The sequence below is a fragment of the Sylvia atricapilla genome, chromosome 2 (assembly GCF_009819655.1).
Source record: "Sylvia atricapilla isolate bSylAtr1 chromosome 2, bSylAtr1.pri, whole genome shotgun sequence".
In the NCBI taxonomy this organism is placed as follows: domain Eukaryota; kingdom Metazoa; phylum Chordata; class Aves; order Passeriformes; family Sylviidae; genus Sylvia; species Sylvia atricapilla.
Genome location: NC_089141.1, coordinates 74,515,972 through 74,537,060, shown reverse-complemented (window position 1 = coordinate 74,537,060; position 21,089 = coordinate 74,515,972). Strand labels below are relative to the sequence as shown.

The window sequence follows — 21,089 nt, the reverse complement described above, 5'->3', positions numbered from 1 at the left end:
CTTATTGGAAGGAGGTGGTAATAGTAACAGTGTTTGGTCAATTGCCATGAAGTTTATAACTCGCATACAGTTTCTTCTGAAGCAGATTTGAATTTTTGATGACTTTCATGTGGTTGAAGAATTGAGAATTTCTTTAAAGGGAGAAAATGTGAGAGTACTGAAAAATTCAGAATACGGGTACCAGATAATTGAGACCAAAACAGTTTAATTTTCAATTGTTGATTCTTTTAATAACTCTCTCATTTAGTTAAAATTGCAGTATTAATGTTTTTCAAGAATTTAGACTTTAGAGAAAGTTAAGACTACATGAGAGTGGAGCTGAGTTATGAAATAACAGCTTCTAACTGCTGTTTTTTCTCTCAAAAGGAGTTGTAAATTTTCGGCTTTTTAAATAGGAGGAGATGGAAGACTAAGAGAACTCTCTCAAACTATATTAGAAAATGAGTATTTTTGAGTCATGCTCTTGTTTCATTGTTTAATAAATTTTGAAAGATGTAAAGGTCTCTAATTAAGCTGTGTATGCTAAGTATGTTATTAATTATTGTAATTTTATTAATTTTATCTGAATGAATCTGTTTGCTTGGTCTGTATATTACTAATGAAGAGATACATATCAGAATAATTTTGACAAGTGAGGCACGGTTCCAGTGTAAGTTTTGGCATGTTTTTCCCCGCTTTGAAAATGGATTTTTATGTCTCTGGATTATGTTGGCTTCCCCAAAGAACATTCAAATTGTATCCAATAACCGTATTAGAATGACTGTTAGGTTTTTACAGTATTACAACATTTTTTATATCTTTTTCCTAAAAGTGGGAGTACAGTTGAGTTGTTAAAAGTGTTACTTTTCATGCAGCTGTTGTGCTGGATCACGGAAAAATTGCTTAACCTCAGGCTCAGCTTTTCTCTCATGGTTATTCACAGCTGCCCCAGGGTACAAACTGCACCCCAGGTGATTGTGAAACCATGGCTCACCACCAGCAGTTATGTGCTTACACTGAAGCTGAGGTGGCTGTTGTACTTTGATTTCTGGTTACCACATAACTTGAAGAAAATCTTTGATTTCCTCACCTGCTGCAAAATTTATTTTTGCTGAATCCTTCCAGCATCTCGTGCTTTGCCTTTGCTTTAGGGAATGGATGGTGATACTTTTGAGAAGAAGTACAACACTTTAGGACTGGATTTAATTAAAACTCACCAGATGTTCTGCCAGGAGGTTCTGAAGCTGCTTCCTGGGCAATTGGCTGTTATTAGCAATGGCAGGGTAAGAAACAAATTAAGTCTTTCAATCCTTTTTAGAATTTTTTTACTTCTGGAACTTCAGTTTTAAACTAAAAAAAAAATGCATTATATTAATTTTTCATTTATTCAGACAGTTGTTAGAGAATGGTATGAATGTTTGCCTTGCTTTTCTATTGTGTTTTATTCCTAATTTGTTCATTAGCTCCATTCCATTGAAGCTACTATGTGTGTATGTCATTCCCACAGCTATTTTAATAATTAGAATTAATCTGGCAAAATTCTCAAAATAGGTTTGTATTTGATTTATTATTTGTGATGTTTAAGAAAACTTATGATCTTGAAGTTACCTTTATTTTACTGTGTAAATAAATGTATATAGATTACATTGACTAGATTAGTATTTCAAGCTCTAATTCACTACATTTTTATAAATATTATTTTATGGTCTTAATTCTTAATATGTAGATAAAAGTGTAGTAATTTTATTGTTTCAATTTCTTGTATGTATATGCTGAAACTAATAGCCTTAATTACAGTTTGTCAATAGTTTATCTGTGATCAAAAAATATAATGTTGCATTCAATATTTAGTGCTTGTTAAATGACAGTCAATACCTTACCTTGCAAACTACTTTTTATTTCTTCTATTTTTGATTTACTTCTCCACCATTCAAAAGAAATGGAAAGAAAACTATGTTGGCATCTCATTACTGGAAACTATTTAAATTTAAACAAGAGTTTAGTTACTCTTATGTATCCTAAATGCTTCTGAGATGCAACAGAAATACTGCTAAGAAACATACAGAAAGCATTTTTGTGGATGAAGCCTTAAGGAATTGTTGCCTTTTTTGTATCAGCTCCCTCATAACTAAATTAGTGAATTTATTTTATAAATTATTATTATTATTATTGTTCTCCATGCCTAAAATTGCTCAAATATTGTCATATTTTAAGTTTTGTGGAAATAAGTTTCATAAAACTATTTGGATAAATTTAATAATGTATATTCATATCTGTGAAGATGTGTTTTCACTCTAAAGGATTACTTTTAAAAAGGCATGGGATGCCCTTCTTTTCTGTTCTTGCTATTTCATCACCGAAATTTTGCTTCTATGAGCAAATTAATTTTTTCTAATTATGATTTCTCCTAAATTGCCATAGTATTTCATAATTACACTATGGTTTCATCTATCTCATGCATCATTAATAAAAAAATCATATGTGGAATTTGTTATGTAACCTCTCATTTATAGGAAGCAGCTGAATTTTGGGAAAGAGGCATTCAGCACCAAACTCAGATCATGACATTCCAGATCCTGGGAGCCCTGTAGGTTATTGAAGTTGTCTTGGGTAGACTGAGTAGGAAATAGATAGACTGAGTAGGAAATCCAAACAACATCCTCAAAGTGATTTTCTGGGACTCCAAGTAACTTTGTTTTCCTTCAGAGACCAAAATGTGTAGCAAGCCTGTATCTTCTCATATTATGTGTTCTGTATCTTTTCCTATTCTTTCTATCCCTTCTGCATCATTTGACAAGTCTTAGAAGGGGATCGTGTTCATAGAATTAAACAACTAAAGAGTAGTAGACAAGTAGAAATTTGAGTTTAAAATATTTTACTTAAGAGAGTTTTTTCTTAAACTTAGAGTGATTTCTAAATAGTGTATTCCTTAACAGAAACGTGTAATGAAAAATAGTGTGGATGTTTCCATTGCAGTTATTCTTTGTGATTGATAATTAACTGTAATATAACTGTAAAAGCCTAATCCTGCATAGTTACTGTGAAGTTTAATTAGTTTTATAATTAATAGTATTGATGTATATGGGGATTGGGGTTTCATATTCAATATTGTGCACTCATTTAAAATGTTAGTTTATTTTTACTTACAAACAGAGCATTATTAGGACATTTTACACTTAACTTTTTTTTTTCTCTGTCTAAGATACTGGGTCCTTTAGATGAAAATGAATTCTTTGTAGAAGACTTTAATTTGCTGGAAAAGATAACATACAGTACCTCAGCAGAGAAGATTAAAGCTGTTGTGAAGGAGATGGGAAACAGTAGTAAAAGGTAAAATTCTCTTGCCTCGTAACATGTGTGCAGCTCTACTGAATTACTCCAAATACTTGCCCTACTTTCACTGTCCTTACAACCAAGAGTACAGCTAACAGTAAATGATTCCTAATAGGTTTTGTTTACATAAGAGTAATTGTAAAGAATAATAATAATGAACTTGGGAAAATACAGTGCATGTTAAGCCAAATCTGAGTATTATTATTTGAAGTCATTGTCTTTGGGAATTGTTAGTAAGGGAGCCTGTACAGGCATGGGCAGATACTGTGCTCTGACACCACAGTAGACAACATTCATACATCTGTTAACTGAAGAAGTGCAAAGATGAGATGAGTTCAGGCCAACTTCTAGACTAAGAATATAGCTTGTGTACAAAGAAGGAAGCAAAATTATATTCTTTTTACAGTGTCTGTCAAATTTCTGAGTATCATTTTTGTTATCTAGAAGGACTGGCACAACTGAAAGAATCATTACCAGAAAAACAAAATCAATAAGAGGTAGAACTCAAGGAGATAAGTAGTGAGAGACGAAACATATTTAGACAATTATTGTGACTTAACTACACTGAAATGGAACTAAGATTTCTAAGGAAACTTCAGTACGAAAATTCAATATAAAAAATGAAAGATGTGGCCAAACTTGAAACCTGGTCATTTATATCTGTTCCTTGATATTGTCATAAATGGGAAAAATTAAAAACAAAATAGAAATTAATAAAGAGCTAGAAATGTCAGCAGATTTTATCATCATATACTCACGTCTCTTGATTATGAATCAGGTCTCTTTGGCAAATTTGTGACTAATAAAAACTTGTTGTTAATTCAAGTTTAATTTCTCTTGTGGACCAAGCCCCACATTTTCATCAAATTACACAGATTTGAAGACCCAACAATTGAAAAAAATAATTGCTGTGAGGCTGAATGATAACACTGTGAATTCTGCATCTCTTTAAATTAGGAAGTGTATATTTCACAGGGCTTCTCTAAGGCCATAGTGTTTCTTGGGTATTGTCATGCTAAAGGTTTAACTCCAAGCTACAAGTCCTGAGGTGTTAATCACCTTAGGAGTCCAAGTCGGGGATGTGGGCTTCCTAAATATCCTTTATGCAAAGAGACTGACATTAAAATATTAATGTTTTACTCCTTTTCTAATGAAAACCCAACTATATTTGCTTATTTAATACAGTGGCAGTGATTTGATTATGAAAATAGATGCCCTGCTGTCATCTTTGCCTAAAACAGAGATGAGACAAGATGTTGAATTACTCAAAGAACAGCACAGGTCAGTTTTGTCATGATTATGCACTTAGAGTAATTTTTTATTAACATCTGAATGTACTGATGATTATGTAGAGTCTTTGGAAAGTTGAGTAAGCATTCTAATTTTAGAACTGTTGTATGAACAGCCTGCTCATCTGCCATAGCATAATTCATCTTTATATTTTTCTTATAGTAGTAATACCTATTGATTTCCCAACCTTATTACCCTTTGCTGAAAAAAGAGCAGATTGTTTTAAAGGACATATGATAATACAAAAACTGTGATCAAATGACAAATTTTTATAGAAATTTTTGTTGTGCTGTTTCCAAATCTCTACTTACTTTTGTTGGTAAAGTTCTCCAGTGTGTGTTGATGGGCTGTTCCTGTTGGTGAAAACAGGAGTGAAATCAGTGGTTGCCTTTTCTAAGAGGCAGACGCCTTTTTCAAAGTTATACTAGTAACAGTCAGTGCTGTGCTGCTACCATATGTTTTGTGGAAAACAAATTCCAGTAGTCCCTTTTCTGTATTTACAGCATATGACTTTTTTTTTCTTTTTTTTAAATGAAGTTTACTGACATTTCCTTCCTGTAAATCCAAAGTACTTTAACTAGGATCTGCTTGACTTTACCTAATCAAGTCTATCAAACTGAATTATTTTCTGGAATGCATAAATGTAGTCCAGCCTATCGAGTTTTACATTTCTCATATGCCATTTTTCTCCTTTTTCTTTTCTTAAAAATTATGTCACCACCCTTATTTGTCTGATCAAATGATTCCAAATCTCTAGGAAGGGAACTGTTGACAAGTAACAGAAAGACCCTTTTTTGAGTCTTACTGTGTTTTATTTCATCAATTTTGTTATGGAGAATGTATCTAATTAATAACCAGTATAGAGTAAGTAGATTAATGCCATATTTTTTATTCCTGTTCACATTTAGCTTTTCTAACTGTATCACAGGGTGCAATCATGATTATTCCTTGAAATGAAGGAAATATTTTCTTGAGCAGTAAAATCTTAAGTGCCTCTGATATTACAAATTCATGTCTAAAGTTTGTCATTTCAACAAATTCAGTTTAGAGTTTTCATGTCACTTGTTTTTAATACTTTTTTAACAGCGTAATAAAAGTCGAGCCCCAAGAGAATGACCCATTCTATGACGTTATTGCTATTGTGGATCCATTGACAAGAGAAGCACAGAAGATGACCCATTTATTGATTGTAAGATGCATGAATTTGCATTTTTGTAGCTCAGTTGTTACTAAACTTGTTATAATTTCCACATACAGTGTAGTAAAGGGTAAACAAAATTCAGTTGTTTTTTTTTTTCCCTTTAAATATGTAGTTTAATTATTTTAATTCATAAAAGAAGTTGAAAATTACCTAGTTCATCATTATCAATATCTCATTTGAAAGTAAAATTCAGATGCCCATTCACCAATCCTCTAAAAGTGAGTCTGTAACTGCTCTCTGCAGTCAGTAGAAAGGAAGGAGGAGATTGTGTATGTAATTTTGCTTCTCAAAATCTCAGGAGGTATGTGCTTCTTTCCATTATACCAGATCACCTTAGTTTTCCAAGGCACCTAAATGAGGTGGTCTAAATCTGATCTGTAATATCATCATAAGAAGATTGGACAATAAACCTTTCAGCTCTTGGAGGGATATTTCTCAGTTGATTAATGCTACCAAGTATATCTAGATAGGCTTCCATTGTGTGTAGCTATTGATCTTCTAAAGAGAAACTGTCCTAAAAACACAGCTGCTAAAATTATTTTCTTCTTTCACCTACTGCAGAATATCACTGTGTCTCAGGTTCCTTTATAGTTTCCCATAAAAATGTAAATTTTGTCTTCACTTTATGGTCTGTTACAATTCTGAAGCCTTCAACTTGATTTTTGCTGCATCCTATTCTATCTTTTTTTTCCCTGCAGTAATTACGCAAGTTTCATAAATTCTTAAATTACTTTTCCCCCTCCTCTTTTCATACCCTTTTATATCAAATCTTGAAGCATCCACTCACTCTTCATATAGTGGAGCAAAGTAAAACATTTTTTAAAATTAATGAAAAATTTTGCTATTTTAAGATGCTAGAATACTAGCTTGTCTCTAGTACCAGATCTTTCATTTCAGCCTTCTCAGTTAAGAGGAAAGCTTGATATTGCCAAATGAAAATATTTTCATGTTGAAATGGACTGGAAACTCTCGCTTTAGCCAGAAGTTCATATTATGAGTATAAATCACATCAAGGATCTTGTAGCTCAGAGCAGAAACCTCCATTCCTCTGAGCTCAACAGGCTCTTATGCATGCCTGGGCAAATGTCTCCCATGGTGTCCCAAGCTGTTCATTCATAGGAGCTCTAGTTTTATTCAAGAAGCCAACCCTTAGGAGAGAATAATAAAATGCTGTTGAAAGTAAACAAACCAGAAATATTTTAATGTAGATTAAACTTTATAATAATATCTTTTTAAAAAGGAAAAATAGCCTGGAAATTTTATATATATATATATATATATATATATATATACACTTTTTATTATTATTTATATGTATATAATTTTTTTAACCTGGAAAGCCACCATCTCCTGCTGTAGAAACCAAACAGACATGTCTATAACGTGATTGGGTTTTTTCACCCTGGTGAAACTACTTTATTATATTACTTTGTGTCACTTAATAGTCACTTCAAATAAATATTTTAGTATTTTGTTATTAAAAATACCAACAAAAAGTTACTCATAATAAGTGGGATTGTAATTGAGAGAGGTGTGAATAGCTATAGGTAGGCTGTAATCTCAACTTTACTGCTTAGTCTGAGAGACTGGCAGCTCAAGGAGATAGAGGAAGGTATGAATCACAGCATGAATGAGAGCTCAGTCAAAGCTGCTCTGTTTTTAAAATATGTACTGGATTATATCATAAGAACTGCTCTAATCCTCTCCAGAGTGAGGCAGGAAGAACTTTCCATATTGTTTGTGGGTTTCTTTTTTTCAAAAGTGTTGTTACAGACTTCAGTGTCAAGTATTTCCAGACAAGGCAGAGTCACTGTCTACTGTAAATATTTAAATACCAGCCATAATTTTACCATGGTTGGGTCAAATAAGTTCTCAGCAGAATATATGGAAGAGCTAACTAGTCCTGAATTTATGATGAAACTCTCTAAGGCAATGTGAGAAAAATAGAAATTCCTTCTGCTAAAATGGAGGACAAAATTAAAGAGTTGTCGGGTTTTTTCCCTCATGGTTCACCAAAAACAGGAGGAAAAAATATTCTACGTACTCTTAGGATCATCCACCTTTTTTTTTTTTTCTTGTTCCAGTAATTAGCCATTAATTCAAAAACATGGAGAAAAAAAATCAACCCTTTTTTTTTTTTTTCTTTCAGTTATCTTTTGGCTTTTTTCCTTTGTTCATTCTGTCTTCAGAGAGGACTTATTACTCCATCCCAAAAGTAAAAGGAATCCCTGAAGGAGCCCCTTTTGATAATCTAGTCTGATTTCCTATGTAACGCCGGTCACAGGACTCCTTTTTCACAATTATTATTTGAAGTAGAAGCAATTTTTTAATCAATTCCTAATTTAAATATTACCAAGCAGTCGAGTACAGATTAGAGCTCCTACTGAGCTTTTCCAGTGGCTAATTAACCTTACTGTTAAACTCAGGCTTGGCATTACAGATTTTTGTTTAGATCCATGCTGTAAGCATTGATGTTCTCATTGTTTTGCCAGTTCTGTTGAGGATTCTAAGTTTGTTTTCAGTGCAGATGCTTTGTATTATTCTGAAGTTCACAAACAATTCCAAGTGACTGGTTGAATAATCATGGTTTACCGAGTTAATGTTCTTCAGATGAGTTGTATAACTCAAGTAAGTGTCTTGCAAATGACTTTATATTGTGTACATGCATAATAAAACTACCTCTTTAATAATTTTCAGACCTCCTGAAGTATTTCAGCCATGTTTTACAGTGCTCCCTGAACCAAATTTCCATGCTCTTTGAATTTTTTTATTTAAAGTAATCGGACTGAACTCTTCAAGTATCCTAGAAGAGAGTCTTCCTAATTTTGTCACCATTTTTATGTGTTGACTCAAATGCCCTGGTTTCTGGTGTCCTCAGAAGCCCTAAATAATAGAACCAAGTTCAGTATTTCAGAAGTTGTATTGTTGAAAAACAGCTATAATGAAATATTGTCTTATTTGTCATTTCCTATTTAAAGTCCTTAGAAATGTTAATTAAGAATGGCGCCTTTTTTTTTTTTTTGGCTAGTGTACTAAATTTCATGGTCAGCTTATGAACTGGGATGATGCATCAGCCTTGTGCAAGATAATTTCATTCTACACACAAAAGCCTATCAATGCAGATTACTAAAGAATCATTCTTCCTAATGGCATGAGGGTTTTGTTTTGTTGTGTTTGAAGGTAAAGCCCATACCGGCTTTTATAATTCTTTTTATTCTGAATGGTAGATAGATAGATATTTGAGTCACTTTGACCTCTCTTTTAATTTTGGTGGTCTTAAACTTGTGTCATGTAATGCTTTCCCTTCCGGTGCTCTTGGGTTCTCATTTCCTGCTTCTTCACTTGTTCACAAAAATATGCTATTCACTTGTCTTTATTTTTAATTCAGTAGTTTTTCAGTGATGGTATTCAGGTGTCACAAAAGATGAGAATAAGAAACTAGGAATGGAACCGGTCCCTAGGGTGAAGTAAAGTTGCAGCACTGTAGTAAAGAATGTGTGTAAGCCATGGATTGAACTGAGGAAAGAAAAATTACAATCATTAAAAAAGAGATTTTAATGATGACTATTGTCTTGCTTTGCTCCCAATTTTTTTGCTATTGTAGTAATTTCAGATATTAGCCATACTAGTATTGGTGTTGTAACTCAGCTTTTATATTTTATTGGCCTTTCTAATGTCTATAAATATAGGCACAGCTGCTTTATGCTTTCAGATAAGCACTTTGTGTCAGAAACCACAGAAAAGAAGGTAACTTGATAAAGGGTTTTGTGAGTGCTTTAAAGAAATTAATCACTGTTAGCTTTAAGCAAAACAGATTGCTCACAAAAATAAGAAAAAAATACTGTCCTAATATTATGGTTCCTATAGAAAAGCATCCAGAACATTACTATTTTAGAAATGAACAGATGAAGAAACTGAGAGGGGAAAAAAAAAAGTATGTTAAAAAAAAAAACTTACCAAAATGCTTTAAAGTTAATTGAATGGTTTAATCTATTGTCAACATTTAAAGTTATTAAGTAATTGAGTATTAAAATAGTTATCTGAACTTTACTATATTTAACAATTTCCCACATACAACTATTTTAATAAGAGTGAAAGTAGTTGTTTTAAGACTACTTGTTGAATAAAAGGCATGTATTGTACTTAAAAACCTTCAAATGTTTTAAAATCACGATGTAACACGGGTGATAATATCATTTACTCAAGCTTTTGAAAATGAGGATAGCTGCTCTTGAAAATACTGCATGAGTAGGAGAAGACATTCATATTTTGACTGTCAAGAGTATCATGTGCTAAATCATGCAGTTTTAGGAAAGGTCATATCTTTATTTAGAATATCTGACTATAACCTTTAATATGCAGATATATTTACATCTTTAAAAAGTTTTAGAATTCTGCTGAAACTTGAGAAATGGCAGGTTGTCATAAGGGTAACCTCGGTTTATTTTCCAAGTCTGGCAATTACCAGGAGCCATTTTTACAGAGATTTTTTTTTTTTCTGTAGGTACTCAAGGGTATTATCAATATGAAACTCAGGTTATTTTTGAACTGCAGATCAAAGCTGTCTGAAGTGCCACTGAAGAGGTTAGTAGTTCATAGCTTTTCATGCTCATTTTGGAAAACCAGCCTTAATGGTTTGTATTTTCTTAAGAAGTAAACATTGCTTTGTGTTTCTGAATTCTTTTTGTTGACTCATTTTTTGTTGAATGTTACCTAAGCAGTTTGCACTTGTTTAGAGAAAGGTTCTTGTTCTAAGGTGTCAAGCATGGTATCACAGGGGAGTGATCTAGTCCATCAAATGCACCTCTCGTTAAAAGGCCTTAAATAAATCAGTGGAGAGTCTTTTATGCCTATGAAAGCTTGCAGAGAGGGATATTCTGTCTAAGTTGTTCCCTTCTTTACAGCCCACTGTTTGTATAATGAATTTTACACAGCCAGTACTCCTAAGAATTAAATTCATCTGAATAGTCTGCATTTGTTATATTGAGATCTTATGTTTCATTGAGAATATGGTAAATTGAAGTTTCTTTTATCTGTATGTAAAAATCAGGGTTGACTAATTCAGTGATAGACATTTACACTGAAATGAATTCCCTCCAAGAGGATTTCTTTCCCTCTAAGAGAAATTTAAGCACGGCTATTTCCTTGGCAGGTATTTTACCTATAATCCTAACACCTATATTACTAATTACTTGTGAGAGAGGCTGGTGGTAGTGGGTTGGAGTGGGTTTAGCCAGTGGATTAGAGAATTAATCATTTCCCCACAAAGAAGTAGTCTTTAGTTTTTGTGCGTTTTGAGAGGAATTACTCACATCTCTTATTCCATAAGAAGGTCTTAATTATCAATCTTCTGAGTGTCTTCTTGTGTGAATATCATTATGATTGCTTTTGAAGCTGGGCACTTTGCAGGTCTTGGTGCCTGGTTCTTTCCTTGTGCTTGAGAAAACTTTTACATGTGGAATAATTTAGGTAAGAGCTGGAGGGGAACAGAGAAACTCTACCTTTTCTCTATTCTGTCTTTGCTGCTGCTAGTGGTAGTAGCTGTTCTCAAAGACTTTTCATCAAATAGAGTTTAGTCCTTCTGCTTAGTTCAGTGATACAGATTCTGAGAATTCAAGGCTGCTAACAGTCAAGCTGTCTAGATGCACCTCTTGGGTATTGACTTTCATAGCCTTTAGAGTGTTAATGGAAAATAGGCATGTCTACAGCAAAATTACCAAAAGTGAATAGGTCTATGTTCATCTACCAGCCCATTTGAGATGCTATAGGTATTGTCTGATGATATTCCAAAAGACTAGGGAGCTATTTTGCCTCCAAATGTCATCACACTTGGTAAATATTCACTATGTTTGAAAATATTTTAGAAGAGCTTCATGTTTGAACTTTGTATTTCAGTAAAAGTTGGGGTTTTGTCACACTTCTTTTTCAACAGCTTCTATCGTTTTGTTCTGGAACCAGAATTAACTTATGGAATCAACAAGCACCTTCCTTCTGAACCTGTAGCAAAATTCCTAGAATTGCCAGAATCACCCCTTTTGACTCTAAACATGATCACTCCTGAAAGCTGGTTGGTTGAAGCAGTAAACAGTTCCTGTGACCTTGATAACATTCATTTGCAGGAAGTAAGTAATAATTTGCAAACACTGTAAAACTTGTGTTGACTCTTCTGCTTCAAGAGGGAAGTGGAAATGTTGCACGATTTGTCTTGTGTCTGTTCTCTGGAAATATTTTCTTTTGTAATTGATTATTTAGTCAATATTTTACTATTTTTATTGTCATCATCTTTTCTTGATTTTCTTTCCTAAAAAAGAAAGACAAGTTTTAAAGGAAAGCAACTAAACAGAAAAAAATCAGAATGCAAAGTACAAGTTAAAGCATTTTACCTCCTATGTTGAGCTTTGTATTTAGAGAAATACAACATTTAAGATAAAAGTAAAGCAATTAAAGGATTCTTTGTGTTTCCTGGTTCTTGTAACCTAGGTAAATCTTCACATAAACTGGAATATATGACTGTTTATTAATGTAGTTCAAAAATGTATTAGTTCAAAATTCTTTCAATTATTATTTAATTCTATTTTAATCCCATCTTTAAAGTCATTAGATTTGTTTGAATCAATAAGCTTATGCAAAATGTTGAAGGTATTTTATTCACCAAAGCTGAGTATTTGGAAAGTGTATTGTGAAAGTAAAGTTGGGATTTATCTTACCAAGGCAGAGGTGCCTCAGCTTCCTCTTTGTCTTGAATACCTGTTTTCTAATTGAGTGAAGTTCCTTCTGGATGGACTTTTCTTGGGGTTTTTTGGCTGTAGGAGTTACCTTGAGGTAAATCCCCCACAACATGTTTGTGACTGCAATATTTTGCTTTTCCCACGTAGTTAAGTGACATAATTTATTGATGAAGCATTCCCTCCATAGATAAAAGGGGCCGTTATAGCAGAATATGAACTGGAATATATATTGCTTGAAGGACACTGCTTTGATGTGACAACTGGACAACCTCCTCGAGGGTTACAGTTCACTCTGGGCACCAAGAAGAATCCTGTCATGGTTGATACCATTGTGATGGCCAACCTTGTAAGTGCTTGCTACACGAATAGTCATTACAATTGCACACTTCTTGTGAGAATTCTTCATAAGCATCTTGTTCTTTAAATCCATTTCTCTGTGTTGCAAGCTTAGTAATCCTAAAAGTAACAGGCATATCTCCAGATGAGCTGAGCTCATCTCCAGTTTCCTGAGCTTTCCCCCCTACTCCTCTCATGTAATGCAGTATAGGTTTGAATATAGCCTAATTTTATAGTCTTGCTTGAAGTGCCTGAACTGGCAGCCTAATTGCCTCTAGTAGGTGGTGGGAGGCAGTTATATTCAAGTTGAGATTCCCTGACAAATGTAAGGTCTGATTCACATTCTGATTAAAATAAACCCTTTTGTTACACAATGATCCAGTCAAAAGGCTCCCGTTTTAGATGCTTCAGGTAAGTGCTTAGAGCCTTGGTGGGACATACCCACATCTGAGAATTCCTCTCATCATGCAAAGTAATTATTTTTCATGTTGGCACTCTGTAGAGCAGAGGACCATGTGACTTCTGAAGTGAAAGATTTATTTTCTGTTGGCTAAGGGAATTTGATAGGGGAGGATTTTGATGATTATGACCTTTTACCTATCTGCTGTTCTCTAGTCTCTGTAAATACTGTATCATAAGGAATGAAATGTTTAATAAATTGTGAATCTTCGATTTTTTGCACAAGTGTTGAATACAGTCTCAACAGCAGATGATGAAACTTTGAACAATTGCTGAAACTTCTAACAATTCTTCACATTTCAAAGATTGCTCTATGTGACTTTAACACAGCGCAGTAGCTGCTTGCCATGTGTCTGAAATGGGAAGGAATTGTGTTGACTTGGAAAGTCGTTCCAGACAAAAATTGTGAGTTTCAAAGAAGCTTTTCAATTTAGGGTCTGCTCAGTAATTTATTTCTTTGCTCCTCTTTCACTTGCTGTCCTTGGTGGAGTTTTTGTATGCAACTCAAATTCAGCTAGAAACAAATGGAGCACTGAAAGACATTAAAACAGACATACAGGAAAGGTGATGGTTGGTTGCATCACTGACACACTTCTTTCAGGGCTAGTGTAAATGTTGAATAGTTGATTTTTGCATACGAACATGGCTGAGTCTGAAATGCAACCAGAACAAATGCCTGTCTTTTTTACTTAGGGTTATTTTCAGCTGAAAGCCAATCCAGGTGCTTGGACACTGAGATTGCGTAAAGGAAGATCTGAGGAGATTTACCAGGTTTTTTCGTAAGTATGAATCCATAAAATAAATGGAAATAAATAAATAAATAAATAAATAAATAAAATAAATCCGGAAGTGCAGCATATTTTGACATGATCTGACAGCACTGAAAGAAAATGAGCAAAGATAGCATTAAAAAAGTATAAGATGCAAATGATGATTTAAAGTTTGCAAGAGATACCTTATTTCCTTGTATTGTTAGTTGTTGTTTGATGGCTTCATGTTTTTTTGAAGACATTTCAGTGTGTTAATGCATAATAATCCAAAGCTGCTCAGCTACCAGACACTTGTTCTGTCAATTCCATGCATGGTTAGCATTATCACACAATGGCTTGCACCAAATATGTAGAAAATGTTTCTCATGGTTTTGTTGATTAATATTTTGGTATTCCCAACATACTTAAGATGTAGTTTCAAGAGTATGTCCCATGGAGTATTGCTGACCAGAACTATCTTGGTCAGCTGGAGGAAGTACCATGAATTTCCCTCTCATCATTTTTTTTCAGCCCTGAGGATGCCTCTGAATGTAATATATTTATAGGTAGCATCTTTTTTTAACAGGACCATTGTAGTAATTTTAGTTCTAGATTTTTTCTTCTATTAATTCTGAGTGTTTCTTAGTTGTCTAAGTCATCTAAGAATCACTGTGGTTACATCTCCACCATAGGATATGAAAGCACCCTTCATTTCAAGACCCTGGCTGCATGTTGACTGCACCACATTTCCCTCTCTTGGGAGAAACCTCTGTCCACAGAAAGAAAGTTGTATTCCTGTAACTGGCATTTAGGTGACAGTTACCTTTTTGAGGTAACTGAGAGAATATCTAGAACCTCTATGGCTTCTAGATCTGTAATCTCCATGGTTGATTTTCATGTAAAGGAATATATGTGCTCACCATCATTCCAACTGTTCCTTAGAGGAATCGCCATTTCTCCATGTGTTATGTGAAAACATATGTAGCATATGAGAGCTTTCTCTTGAAGCTTTAGATCTAATCCCTTCTTGAGGAGCAGTATTGTTTATTTAATTTCAGCTTCAGTTCTTCCTTTTTTCTTTTTTTTTATCTCTCTTCCCCCTCAAAGTAATTATGTGGCTTGAAATAGGTCTATTTCTTATAAAATATTTATTATTACTTGAAGCCCCTGAATACATAGTTCCATATGTTGTTAATTATCAGCTACTATTAAAAAATAAAAAACTTGATGAACCTTTGTGGTTTTGAACATTTAGTTAATATTAGTGCTACAGGGAGAAATAATTAATGGGATGTTAGATTAATTCTATTTGTTTGCATTTTTCAATTTATTTTTTTCCAGAAATCACTTACAATCTGTTGAAAAAGCAGAAAGACATAGTCCTTACCCTTAGAGGTTCACCTAATCTCCACCGACTGTATCTGTACCATTTGTCTAATTTAGCATTTAATTTTTTAAGAAATACAAAGTGATTTATATAAGATAGCATGGTTTAAAAAAATATTGTAATGAGGTGTAGTTGAGTTAAATAATGAAACAAAACCACCCTACATTCTAGCCTGGATCAAAGGAAATTTAAATGATCTACTGGGGTTTTGCCCATTTTTCCTCTATAACACGAATGGGCTTAATTGAACTCAGCTAAGTTACTAAAAACTAATACCTCATGAGGAATCTAAACAATGCAATTTATTTAATCTCATTATTCCAACTCTAGACTTAAAGTACAACAGTAAAGGTATGTTTGCAGGGCTGCACCAGGATCTTTGATATTTCTTTTACAGTATTTAATAGTATGAAGTTGCTATCAGCATTCAGGCAACTGTTTGATAGGATGGAATTTTGCCAGGAGCTATTGCAGTATAATCTCCATCCATATATATTAGTCATACCCTCTCCTGTTGAACTGTGAGATGAACTGGTTTTCTTTGAGGCACAGGCCTGTACATTATAAAGGGAGTTTTAGAATGTTCTATATCTCAGTATTTATCTTACTTGCTTCTGTCATGGACAGAAGTAATTTATTTTTACTAAATGTAAATACACAACATTTGAAATAAGTTGCCTCTTTCTTCTTAAAGGCTGCTTCTAACAAGGATCATTATTTTGATGCAGTCATGCTTGTAAATCAATTTGTTATTAATAAATTACTATGAATATTAGAAAAATAAAAATTGTTATACTAAGCAATAATCTGAGCACTGCTTATTTTTGGGACTTTTACATTTGTAGGAAAACAAGTAGGTATTGCAAGGTAAGATTGCAGAAAATTATTTATAGCTAAAGATATATGTATAAAATCCGATAAATATTTTACTTTTTAAAAAGGCAGGTAGATATAATTTATTATATTTTGATGTTATGCAGACTGCTTAGCTGAAAGGTATATTCTTTATAACTTGGGCATGGAGCTGTATGTTTGTTTCTTGGACTTGAGGTTTTAAAGGATCTCCATTTGTTAAACCCAAATTCTTTTGTTCTCCATATGGAAAATTCTAATTTTTACTATATTGGTACTTAGTTGTATTTATATTCAAAGTATCTAAATGTTTTGAAACATGTTTAAGTTGTGACATAAATAGTCTACTAGACATGTTTAGCTTTTCACAGTAACATAACAGTAAGGTAGCTATTATTACACATGTTACAGTGCTGTCAGTATGCAAGATTTTTGCTTGGATTTAAAAATGTTGTTCATAATAGGGCAGAAATTCATCAAACTGGGCTCTGTGCAGAGTAGAACAGTTGGCACTCAGTAAAGATAGAGCCCACAAGGAGACATCCACGAAAGAGATTTAGGAAGACAAAGCAATGTTGTTTAATTTACATCCAAACACTCTGAATATTTGAGAGACTGATAAATCCCCTTTATCAGCAGAATCCTTTGTATCTACTTACAAAATTCATAGCATAGGGATTTTGAGGTAACTGAGAGAATATCAGAGAAAATTTTGGTTGTGTGAACACTGGGGACAAAAATAGGAACAAGGAGCCAAGCTGCTGCTATCAGCAGTTTGTGTTTGGATCAAATTTTACTATATTAGAACTTTTTAGTGACACATTTTATTTAAAATGGAATTAAAATCTGAGCACTATACATCCTTGTGATTAAAAGACTGTTGTTGCCTGGATGTGCATATGTATGATGTTTTAAATGTCTGAAAATAAAGCTACAATAGAGAATAAAAAGTTGAGATAATTCTGAACATTGTTTTGTGCAAGGATAGGCCATCTCCAAGAGACTTAGTGATTACAGGCATGCTTTACAAAATAATGTATTAAATAGAAAATTCAGATGAGTGTGTAAAATCCTGCAGTGTTTAGGTAAGTGGTACATTGAAACAAGATTTAAATATTTCTGTTTTCTAGGGAGAAAAAAATTAAGCCTAAGGAGTAGCAGATTACTTTCTTAAACCCATTTTTGCTGTGGGTAGCTTTAGTGAGAGGAACCCTCATAATGCTGATGAAAGACAGAAGGGATTGAAGGGGAAATATATGGGCTATTGAAGTGTAAAATCTAGAAAATTTGAAAATTATATTGCTATTGTTCTGTATCACAGTAGCATTTTTCATATTAGCTACTTTGGGAATTGCAGTACAATTTGGAGACACCTGAATGGCTTTAAACTGATGTTCAGTAGGGCAGGGGTTCATGTGGTGCTGGCACAGCCATGTCTTCAGGGGTACAGTTTCCAAAGCTGGCCAGTTAAAAGCCAATGTTCACTACCTCAGCACTGTGGTGAAGCCTTCTGTATACTTTTTAAAGCAGATCTGTTTTTAAAGTACATTTAATGCCCTCACACAATTCTAAGATGTTTTCCATATTTGAAAAATAAATTGTTGCTTAATATTTGTACATTGTATATGTATATAATACATAATAATGTGTTTAGCTCTAGGTTACTGCAGTTTTTCATTGATTAGTAAATTTCCTGTGAAAATTCAAATGAAAAAGTGAAGGCAATGACTGTGGACAATGTCCAGTGATGAATAAAACTCAAAGTTTTTGAAGCTAAAATAAAATTAGATGCAGGTGAAGTAATTTTTTTAGTAAATACCAGCAATTCTAAACCTTATTATCTCATTAAACCCAAGTAACAATGCATATTTTAATGAGACAGTACATTTGTCTGTCTTTTTTTATCCTCACAGCCATGAAGGAACAGATTCTGTAGCTGACCTGACAGATGTTATTGTGGTATTAAACAATTTCAGAAGCAAAATTATCAAAGTTCAGGTATGTATGCAGTGTTTTTCCTTTTTTGAAATATGACTTATGCTTATGAGTCTCAGGCTATATTTAATTGAAATATGTATACTGAAATACATAATTTAGATTTTTGTATAATTAAAGAGAAGGATGTGCAAATTAATGTAGTTAATTTGTTCCAATCAGGTTATACTAATCGTGTGGGAGATTTGTTAAATAGCTGTTAAACATAGATAACATTCATCTCATCTAGCTCCAGGTGCCCGAGTGTGTAGTCTTGGTGACTTAAATTCCCTTTCTGCTTAGCAGAGGGTCCAAAGGACTGCTCATCCCAACTCATATATGCATTTAGACCAAGAGAATGACCTCTTGAGGCATCCATTTCTCCCCAGTGACTGAGGAGAGATTTTACACAAAATCCAGATTCCAGAGTGGAAGTCAAAATTAGGTGTGTTGAATTTTACCCTGGGCAACCAAATTTGTGTCAACGAAATTACGTTACTTTCATCAGATGTATCCAAAAACAGCCAACGAAGCACCACTTATATGGAGGAGAAGGATCATTATAATACTATATATTTTCCACTATTTTGTAAATATTTTAAAACACTAGAGATGAGTCTTTTCCACAGTCCTATAACTGAAAGTTTCCAGAACCCAGAGAAAATGTGTAAGACTCTGGAGCATGAGGAGCCTGTCTTTAATCCACAGAGAATGGTTAAAGGGTGGTTAATTTTCCTATTTTGATCCAAAATAGGAATATTGTTCTCTGTGGAAGGTGGTATTTATTAAGCTTATAACTAGAATATGTAAGCTCTGCCATTCAGTTGAACTCTAGAATCACTTCACTGATGTGTAGGATGGGGCTTCAGGAGCACTGGCTAGAAAGACTCATGAATTAGTGTCAACAGAAATCTCTGTTAGCTTGGCAATATAAACATGTAAAATGAATATGATTAGAATGGAGTATCTTCACACATTCAGGGCCTAAGAAGCTATTTACTTTTCAAAAGCAATTAGTTTTCTTTTAATCAAGGAAATTGAGGTGGTAAATGAAATTAATCTTCAGCCTTTATAAGCATCTGGATAAGACAGCAGAAATTGCTTAAGTTGGATGGGAGAACTTATGTTTCAGTGACAAATTTGTCACTTTCTCCTTGTGGAGGGCTTATGATAATGGAAATTTTCTCTCAGGTAAGTTCCACTGTGAGGTGCTACGCTTCTGCCTTCTAATGGCTGGATCACAAACTTGCAACGGAGGAAAAGTAAATAAAATTCACCACACTTATAGTTGTTGTTTGCATAAAGTTGTACAGAGGGCTTGAAACCTGCTGGCTGATTTATTAATCACCATACTTAGTGGCACTAGCCAGTGAGTACACCATAGTTAGATATCTCAATGCAAGTAGTAATTACTATCAGCTGCCTTCCCAAGTTGCACAAATGCATTTATTTTACTGACTAGGTACAGAAAAAGCCTGATAAAATGAATGAAGAGCTTCTTACAGATGGAACAGCAGGAAAAAAAGGAAATGGGGAATCAGTTGCAAGGTAATGCATAATTTGCTTCTAATTCAACTGTTCCAGGACATGTTTATCATTACTTACATCAAGTAAATTTTCTTACTTGATAGTGATACAAATGTGTAAAAAGGCTCTCCAAGGGATTTATAAGCTAAATAAAAAGGGGTAAAGACAAGCTATAATGTCTTGTAAATCTCCTTTTTTATTCCCTTCTTAATCCCTCCTTTGCATTTCCAGTTTCTCTTCATTTTCTCTGTTGGGTGGTTTTTTTTTTATTTTGCTGTGGCAGGGAATCAGTCTCAATATGAAAATCTCAGCTGGTTATGTGGTACTCAGATATGTGAAAATGAACATCAAAAAGCAAGCCAATGCTATTTGTCTGCTCCTAGACATATTTATGAAATCTCAAGAAGTGTTTTTACCTTTTACCTAGTTTGAGTTCTGTAAGTAATTGTAATAAGCATCTCAAGCATTACATTTGGGGCTAATAACTTTGTAGTATTTCTAATTCACTGTTTTGAACAAGACTCAAAAAATGCTTTCTTCAGTTTTCAGTAGCTTGGGCAATGGTTGTCAGTCACAGACTGCTAAAGAAAATAAAGAAAAGGCATAGCAGTTCTACTTTATCTACTAATCACTTGGCTCCGGTCAGTCCTGTACGCACACTTCTCTTGGTAGATCCAGGACTGGCTTCTGTTCCAGCTTTAAAATGTCTCATAAGATCTCTTGTGCCACAAGTACCTACAGACCTAAGACTACATTGAGTCTCTGTTGCTGATTTTATGTTTATCACCATTTATCCACAGATGATTTACTGTGTGAATATAATAGAATCATAGAATGTTAAGGGTTGGGAACACCTTTAAAGATCATCTAGTCTCAAGCCCCCTGTCATGTGTAGGAACACCTCCCACTAGACCAGCTTGTTCAGAGCACCACTCAGCTTGGCCTTGAATACTGCCAGGGATGGGGCAGCCAAGCCTCCCAGGGCAACCTGTTCCAATGTCTAACCACCTCACACTAAAGAATTCCTTCCTACTATCTAACCTAAATTTCCCCTTCTTCAATTTGTACCCATATAGACTACATTCAGAAACCCTCCCAGACTACTATGCTACAGCTCTCAAAAATTTCTTCCACTCTGGATCCACATTGCTGCACAAAGGTGCCTCCTTTGAAGAATGATGTTAGTTGAAGGAATTTTTCATTGACTTCAGGCTTCCCACTTCTAATTGGCTGTATCAAAGGATGCATGTGCAGAGATCAAAATCTTAACTCCT

At 33.9% G+C, this 21,089-nt stretch overlaps 1 protein-coding gene across 2 annotated transcripts in view; it reads left to right on the top strand.

Annotated features, from left to right (window-relative positions):
- Nucleotides 1-21,089, top strand: part of UGGT2 (UDP-glucose glycoprotein glucosyltransferase 2) — a 79,419-nt gene that overhangs the window by 46,075 nt on the left and 12,255 nt on the right. For both annotated transcript variants that reach the window (XM_066313445.1, XM_066313446.1), the window contains exons 22-31: nucleotides 1,131-1,262; nucleotides 3,182-3,309; nucleotides 4,498-4,593; nucleotides 5,689-5,791; nucleotides 10,308-10,387; nucleotides 11,736-11,925; nucleotides 12,719-12,877; nucleotides 14,020-14,105; nucleotides 18,228-18,312; nucleotides 19,751-19,836. In XM_066313445.1, the coding sequence (XP_066169542.1) occupies nucleotides 1,131-1,262; nucleotides 3,182-3,309; nucleotides 4,498-4,593; nucleotides 5,689-5,791; nucleotides 10,308-10,387; nucleotides 11,736-11,925; nucleotides 12,719-12,877; nucleotides 14,020-14,105; nucleotides 18,228-18,312; nucleotides 19,751-19,836 (1,145 nt within the window). The remainder of the gene's footprint in view (nucleotides 1-1,130; nucleotides 1,263-3,181; nucleotides 3,310-4,497; nucleotides 4,594-5,688; nucleotides 5,792-10,307; nucleotides 10,388-11,735; nucleotides 11,926-12,718; nucleotides 12,878-14,019; nucleotides 14,106-18,227; nucleotides 18,313-19,750; nucleotides 19,837-21,089) is intronic.